This window comes from Pithys albifrons, chromosome 27 (genome assembly GCF_047495875.1).
Source record: "Pithys albifrons albifrons isolate INPA30051 chromosome 27, PitAlb_v1, whole genome shotgun sequence".
NCBI classification, from domain to species: Eukaryota; Metazoa; Chordata; class Aves; order Passeriformes; family Thamnophilidae; genus Pithys; species Pithys albifrons.
In genome coordinates this window covers 2143587-2151367 of record NC_092484.1, presented here as the reverse complement: position 1 = coordinate 2151367, position 7781 = coordinate 2143587, and the positions used below count along the sequence as shown (strand labels likewise).

Here is a 7781-nt window from a genome sequence, read left to right as displayed (position 1 = left end):
GCTTCCCCTCCCTGCCCTGCCACCGCCATTCATGGGTCCCTTTGGTCTCGGCCGTCCCTGTCCCTGTGTCCCCAGCCCCCGGGAGTCTCCGACCTGCTCCCGGAAGGACCGACGGCGCCTGTATTGCTCACAAAAGTGCATCGTAAATGAACTGTAAACGCGTTTCCTCTCCCCGCCCCGCCCGCTCGACACCGACGGCCTGACCGAGGGGGGACCCGCGGGGGGCGCGGGGCGGGGCCCGAGGGAAGAGCAGAATTCGGTAACACTGAAGATGACGGTCAAAGACTGACGACTCAGCACTCTGCACCGAGACTCACTTTAAATTAACTTAAGAGACAAAGAAGCAACAGAAAAAAAAGTATTCCTCCTCAGCCCACTGCTCTCGAAATTGTCTTCGTCTTCTTCTGACAGCGATGGGTCAGTCTCTGTAGTTGATCCCCATTTCTGACTAGTTAGAGACTCAAAGCAACTGACGCCGTGGATTTGTTTCGGTTTCCTTTTTTTTTCTTCTTCTTTTTTTTTCTGTTTGACGGACGCAGGAACTTCAGCGAAGTTGGGCTTGGTTCGAGTAAACGGCCACGCGCCGGGCGAGCGGCGGAGGAAAGGACAAGCAGTTTGGGGAGGCCCCGCTCCCCACCTGCGCGGGGGGCGCTGGGGGAGCCCGTCCGGCCCGGCCCCCCCGGCCCGGCCAGCCCGAGGGGCCGCCGCCATCGCGGGTCAACATCAGCCACTGCCACGGGGAGAGGAGCCGTCGCGGCTCCGCCCGGCCCCGCCGCTCACTTGCGACGCTTGGTGGTTTTCCTCTTCCTTCTCTTGAAGAAACAGCAGCACCTGCGGACAGAGGGGACCCGTCAGCGCCTGGGCTGGGGCACAGAGGGCACAGCAGCCCCGTGGTCAGGGGGACAGAGACCCCTCGGGGTCTTGGTAGGACCCCCACGTGGGCAAAGCTGCTCTGGGAAGTGGTGCTGGTACATGGCAAGGGCTGGGACTGGGGAAACTACGGTGGTGACAGTAACTGACACCGACTGGGTGAGTGACACTGGGCATGGCACCCAGTGCCACCTGGGTGGCTGGAGCCAGGGCCAGGCAGGGGCTCTGGAGAAGGAACACGCTGGATCTGAGTGTGAGCCCTCAGACAGTGAGGTGGGAAGGGCTGAGGTGGCAGTGGCGCTGCAGGGACAGCCCCTGGGGGTGCCCGGGGAGAGAGCTGGGCTGTTCCTTCCTGGAGGGCACTGGACAGGGCACCGCGGGGTAGCTGCTGGAGGGGCCTTACTTTGTATCGTCTGTCACCTCCACCTCGGTGGGGGCTGTGATGGGGGCGTTCGAGTGTCCTGCCGTCGGGTCGTCTGTGTTTAGCTCTCCGTTAGTGGAGCTCATCACCTGAGGAGAGACGAGTGTCAGCGGGGGCAGCCCGGGGGCCGCAGCCCCGCCCGCTCCCTTGGCAGGGGCACAGCCCCGGAGGCCACCGCGGTCCCTGCAGGCAGCAGGACTGTGCCCTCGCCCAGACCACCGCGCCCAGCCTCGGCGCTGAGCTCTCCCCAGCAGCACCACCACACGGACAGGTCTGGTCCCAGCGCCTCTGGGACGATCCCGGCCCGGCACAGCCCAGCAGGAGAGGGGCTTGCTGGCTCCTGCTCCAGAGCGTGCAGGATCCCGGCCTGGGGAAGCCGTGAGCTCCAAGGACACCTCCCCACGGCTGAGCAACTGGACACGGCTGCTGCCCCCCGGCCCCACGACCCGGCACCGCCGGGCCCGGTGGGACTCAGCCCGGTGCCCACCCTGCAGGTCCCGCCGTCCCCGAGAGGTCGCTGAGCTCCTGCCCACTCGCCAGGGCAGCGGGGTCGGGTGAGCACCAAGGTGATGGGGACATCTGAGCCACCAAAGCAAGGACAGGGCTGGCACAGGCAAGTGGGAGGTGCCTGAACCCCCACCCTGTGCCTGCTGCCCACAGGCAGAGCCAGCAGCTCCCTGGGGATGCACCGGAGGCTCCCCAAGCCGCTCAGCCCCGTCGGGAAGCCTCAGCCTCTCCCAGACCCACAAGGAGCTGCCACCCGACAGCCAATGCCCAGCCAGCAGGGCCAGTCTGGCCACAGCCCCAAAACCAGCCCGAGACCCCCGAGCGTCGCCCCCGCAGTGCCGGGCGCAGGCGGAGCACGGCAGGAGGGTTTGCGGAGCGGGAGTGGGGAGCAGCCACCGTGGAGGGGCCGGGATGTGCGACAGGATTTGTGGGGCAGAGCATGAGCCGGTCCCTCGGCTCCCCGGCCCCACAGCCTGCCCGGCCCCCATGGCCGCGGAGGGAGCCGGGCCCGGCCGGGCCCGACCAGCAGTGTCACCAGAGCAGCAGGGACGAGCCACAGCGGCAGGGACGGAAGCGCAGACGGAGGGGAGGGGAGGAAGCAGCGCAGGCCCGGCCGGGGGAACCCGGCATGGATGTCCCACCATCCATGCGGGACGGACCCCGGGCCAGGCGGGACCGAGCGGCAGCGGGAGGGCAGGAGGGAGGGCAGGAGGGAGGGAGCGAGGGCAGTGAGCACGGGGCGGACGGCGCGAGTGCGGGACAGAGAGACGCGGCCTGGGAGAGCCCGGGAGGGGAGGAAAAGCAGCGCTCGGAGCCGGCACTCCTGTCTTGGGGAGCAGGGAAGTCCCTGTTCGTCGGGCACTGCTGGGACGAGCAGGACTGAGGGTACAGCGATGCCCACCCAGCTGCCACGCTGCTGTGTGGCACAGAGCCAGCACTCCATCCACCCATCCATCTCCAACTGCCCTCCAAGTGCCTCTGCAGCACCACGGGAGCCTGGCAGCCCCAGGGAAGCAGCACCAGCCTCATCTGCGAGCTGTGACCATCACGTCACACACCAGGGACAGGCAGCACGTGCTGCAGACGAGGCAGGAGCCCGGGACGAGGCAGGAACCTGGGATGAGGCAGGAGCCTGGGATGAGCGGCCCCGGGGCGGGGAGCGGGGCTGATCCCGTCTCCGCCGGCGGCCACGCAGCTCAGGGCAGCTCCGCTCCCTCCCGTGCCCGCCCCTGCCCTCGGCGCGTTGTTTCATGTACCTGGACGGACCCCCCGAGCCTGCCGGCTGCCAGGTGAGCTCCCACAGGCTCCTCGGCAGGCTGCCCACCGGCCTGAGGATCCCACAACTCCGTCCCCTCGGGCGGCTGCTCGCGACAGGCAGGAGGAACAGAATGAAAAGAAACAAAAGAAAAAGAGGAAGAATGGGGAAGAGAAGGGAGAAGTGGAGGGAAGGGAGTGGTGGGAAAAGTGGCAAAGGGAGGGAGTCAAGAAAATAAGACATGCAAAAGCAAAAACATGACCGGAGCAGCTCAGGTTTGTGGTTGCGGAGGGCACCCGGTGCAGCACCGACCCAGCGGCTCCCAGAGAATTCCCTGCAGTGACACTGGGGCTCTGTGTCCCCCTGTCACCCACACCCCTGCAAAGCCACCCCTGGGGAGGGCCAGTGGCTGTGTTTGGGGGCAGCAGAGCTGGGCCCAGGTGGTGCCACAGCCACCCTCCTGCAAGCGCCGTGTCCCCGGGACGGTGCAGAGTCAGTGGGGCCTGTGTGGAGCAAACTGTGCTGCTCCTCCAGGCAGGGGATGTTCCTACAGCCAAACCCACCCCTGGGAGCACGGCATGGCCCCACAGCTGCAGGGACACCCCTGTCCCCAGGCTGGGCACTGCTCCCATGCTCTGGGAGGTCCATGCTTCACATTGGAGAAGGGATGTCCAACATGGCATTTCCCCAGTGCTGGAGAGAGCAGACCTTACTGGGAATGAGTTCCCAGGAATGAGCCAGAGGAGAGTTGAAGATGTTTCCCTCTCCCTAAGGAAGTGTTTCCCGGCCCCTGGCCAGTGAGAGCCAGGGCTGTGCCAGGCTCCAGGAGCAGCCTGGGGCACTGCTGGGCCAGGCTGTGGGTGGGGGAGGATGGGGCACTGCACCCCTGGCTCCGACGCCTTTGCAGGTGCTCTGCTCCCCACAGGGCTTCAAGAGGATGAGGGTCCATACAGGACTGCTGGGAAACACGTGAGGTTTGCTCTCAGTGCCAGCATCGCCAGAGTGATGTGTCCTGCACCATGGCAGGACAGGCCCCAGGGAAGGGCAGGGCAGCCCAGCCCCTTTCCCACAGCTATCCAGGCAGGGAGCAGCCAGCACAGCTCTGCCCAATCCCTGCCCTAGGCTGCTCCCAGCTCAGCTCCTTGTGCCCTGCCCATTCCCAGGGCAAAAGCAGCCCCAGCACAGGACAAAATGTTGCCAAGCTGCCCCACCAATCCTGCCCTCCCTTGTCCTGTGTCACCATCCCATCAATGGAAGTGGCACCACAAGCAGAGCAGCAAGTTATCCCCATGGTCCTTGCAGAGGTGGCTCCGCCTGCACCGTGCCCTCACCCACCACACCTCAGGCTGGCCCCACAGCTCAGTGGCTGATGCCAAGGCCTGGAACCCCCCAGTCCTGCCACAGCCCCCCACGGTGCTTCCTCCTGCTCCTGCCAGGCCACAGAGACACTGCCCTGGGCCCCTGCGAGCCACAGAGCCAGAGCTGTGGTGGGGAGCTCTCCCACAGACAGCACTGGGGCAAAAGGATGCTCCAGTCCCTGCCTCCATGCCAGGCTCCTCCATGTTTGTGGATCTGCAGCCTGAGCTGCCCATGCCCCTGTTCTGGCGCCCTGGCCGGGCCCCAACGCTGCTCACCTGGTGTTTGGTGTGTGGCTGTGCTTTGTCTCTGTTCGGGGGCTGCACCTGCACCTCGCTGTGCATCGTGCCAATGGGGGTGGGCTGGGGACACAAGGACAACATCAGCAGCAGCACAGAGCCCTCCCACTGCCCTGCATCCTGGATCCAACCCCTGCCCAAACACGCAAAACCCCCAGAACCAGGGCCTGATCCCAGTCCCTACCCCTGCCCCAGTGGCTCCACATGTGTAATCTGGCTGCAGAGAGCCCATAGAGGGAGCTCATGGCAGAAAGTGAGGTGCCAGCCTGGCTGCTGGGGTCCCCTTGGTTCCAGGGGCCTGCCATTGCTGTGCCACAGCTTTGACCCACTGGCACAACATCCCCAGCCGGGAGCTGGTGCCTGGTGAGGACGGGTGGAGCTGATCCCATGGGCACAGTGTGTGGAGGGCTGGGATCTGCATCACCCCCACTGCCCCCTGGGGTGCCCTCTGTGCCCCCTCCCTCCCACTCACCAGAGGTTTCCCTGCCCAGTCGTATTCATAGTCAAACACGTAACCGTTCCTCTCAAACAAGTCCGTGAAGAGCTTCCTCAGGTAGTCGTAGTCGGGTTTCTCAAAGAAATCCAGTCGCCGCACGTAGCGCAGGTACGTGGCCATCTCCTCTGCAGGGACACAGGGTCAGGGGGCTGGGGACAGGCCAGAGGGCTGGGGACAGTGCCAGGCCAGGCTGGGCTCTCACCTGGGAAGTTCTCACAGAGCACCTCCACCGGGGTGGCTCTTTTGGTGTCACCGATCTTCTGGTACCTCTCCTTTAGCGTGTCGGCCTGGCAGGGACAAGGAGGGTCAGCACGAGGGCCAGGCACTGCCCCAGGGAGGGGAAGGCACTGGGTGCTGTCACACCATGTATGGTTTCTTTGATCCCCTTTCCCAGGTAACAGGAGGAGCTCATTCTCAGGGAATTCCCTCCCTGGAGGACAAACACCAGGGAGTGCAGTTCCAGGACAGCCACTGTGAGACCCCTGCAAAGGCTCAGCACAGCAAGGGCCTGGCATGGAGCTCAGATCTGGTGGGGTGTCAACCCCACAACACCCTGAGGGCCAAAGCTTCTCCTCATCCCTGATGATGCCCATGCCAGGGCAGGGCCAGACCCATGAGCAGCCATGCTCAGGGGCAGCAGAGCTGGCAGTTACCTTGAGGCCTTGCCAAGGAAGGCTCCCACGAAGGAAGTACATAAACATGTGCCCTAATGCTTCCAGGTCATCCCTGCGGCTTTGTTCTGCACAGAGAAAAAGACATGGGCATGTTCTCACTACAGACACTGTCCCTGTGCACCCCAAATGTCCTGCCAACACCATGAAGAACAGGAGAGGCAGTTTGTCCCCAGCCCCACCTCTGGCACGGGGAATCTCATGCCCCACAGCCCCTCCCCTCTGTCCCAAAGTAGGGCCACCTGCCCGTTCCCACACACCTTTCCCGAGGTGGGTGTTGATGCTCATGTAACGTGCTGTCCCTGTCAGGCTCTTGTGCTCTCGGTAGGGGATGTGTTTTTTGGTCTCGGGGTCAATATACTCTTTGGCCAGGCCAAAATCGATGATGTGGATGGTGTGCTGCCGCTTGCTGCCCGGCCGCCCCACCAGGAAGTTCTCCGGCTTCACATCTCTGTAGATCAGGCTTTTGGTGTGGACATACTCCATCCGTGTGATCTGGGGCACAGGGAGATGTCAGTGCCAGGGCACAGACACCCCGTGTCCTGCACATACCCCTGCACCCCCTCCCCTGGGCCCTGCTCTGGTGGCCTTGCCCCAGCCAGCTGCCCTGGGCTGAAAGGAACAGGTCTGGGAGACAATCCCAGCCCAGCTGCATCTTGGACACACAGTGAGATGCTCACCTGGGCTCAGAGAGGGGCTGTGTGGGGGTGGGAGAGCTGTCCTTCAGCAGGGAGGGGGTGAGGAATGGGAGGGGATGTGCCCCTCCTGCCGGGCACTGTCCCCATGGGGTGCCCACCCTGCTTGACCCCGGTGCCCACATCCCACCCTGCTCCCCCTGGGCAGCCAGGTGTGCCAGGGGAGCCGTGCAGGGCTGCAGGGGAGGTGCAGCAGAGCTGTGCTCACCAGCTGGATCGCGATCATCAGGACAGTCTTGAGCGTGAAGGTCCGATCGCACAGATCAAAGAGATCTTCGAGGCTGGGTCCCAGCAGCTCCAACACCATGGCGTTGTACTTCCCGCAGGGGCCAAAGTAGTAAACCTGAGGAATTCCTTCTGCAAGACACAGAGCAGGGGCTGTGTGGGGCTGCAATAGGGCCCTGCTGTCACAGCTGTGCCACTGTCAGACAGGGACAGGGGCTGCAGAGGGGGGATGTCCCTGCACTGCCCTCCCTCCGTGGCGCAGTCTGGCTCTGCTCTCAGCAGAGAGGGAAGGAAGGAGGCAGCTCCATGTGCATCCCTGCCTCTGCTGCGGGGGTGTGTGTGGGGGAAAGAACTAAATCAAGAGATCAAAGATTAGACTCTGTGTAAAACCAGCCTCTCCTTGCCGAGCAGATGGGCAGGAGCTGCTCAGGCTGGGAGCGAAGGTGCAGAGTCTGATGGAGGGGAAGCCTCTCTCCCAGCAGTGTCCCTGGCAGGCAGCTCCCCACAGCTCAGCCTGGCCCCATACCTGCATTGCCGAGCTGTTTGTAGAACCGGTACTCCAGGTGCAGCTGGGGGGCTCGGGATTTTATGGGTTCCTTGGAGGAGAGAAGGAGAACAGGTAAGTAGGGAGCAGGATGCTCAGGGGGTCTGGGTGTCAGACACCTCCTTCACATGCTGGCAGCTGCTGGACTGAGAACGTTTGGGGTTGAGAACAACAGGGATGAAGCTTCAGGGTATAATGAAAGAAAATCAGCCCATATGGGAGCCAGATCCACTCTGTCCAGAGAGATCAGCATGCTGGGGTAGACATTAATGGGAGCAGGTACCAGTGGGACCACTCTCTCCCTGAGGTCTCTCTGCTGCTGGCACTGGCTGAGCACAGCACAGGCCACAGACAGGGCTGGGAGAAGACTCAGCTCCTCCCTCCCCAGTGCCAGATCACCCCACCTGCAACAGACAGGGCTGGGAGAAGAGAAGACTCAGCT

The 7781-nt window shown here is 63.7% G+C and overlaps 1 protein-coding gene across 2 annotated transcripts in view; it reads right to left on the bottom strand.

Moving 5' to 3' along the window:
• Positions 1–302: 302 nt before the first annotated feature.
• Positions 303–7781, bottom strand: part of CSNK1G2 (casein kinase 1 gamma 2) — a 38964-nt gene continuing 31485 nt past the window's right edge. The window contains exons 4-13 of one of the 2 annotated variants that reach the window (XM_071577849.1): positions 7322–7391; positions 6779–6927; positions 6136–6370; positions 5858–5943; positions 5407–5491; positions 5181–5329; positions 4688–4771; positions 3055–3159; positions 1274–1380; positions 303–831 (exon numbers count right to left, since the gene is read on the bottom strand). In XM_071577849.1, the coding sequence (XP_071433950.1) occupies positions 777–831; positions 1274–1380; positions 3055–3159; positions 4688–4771; positions 5181–5329; positions 5407–5491; positions 5858–5943; positions 6136–6370; positions 6779–6927; positions 7322–7391 (1125 nt within the window). In that variant the 3' untranslated portion in view covers positions 303–776. The remainder of the gene's footprint in view (positions 832–1273; positions 1381–3054; positions 3160–4687; positions 4772–5180; positions 5330–5406; positions 5492–5857; positions 5944–6135; positions 6371–6778; positions 6928–7321; positions 7392–7781) is intronic. The other variant, XM_071577851.1, reaches the window with a different exon arrangement.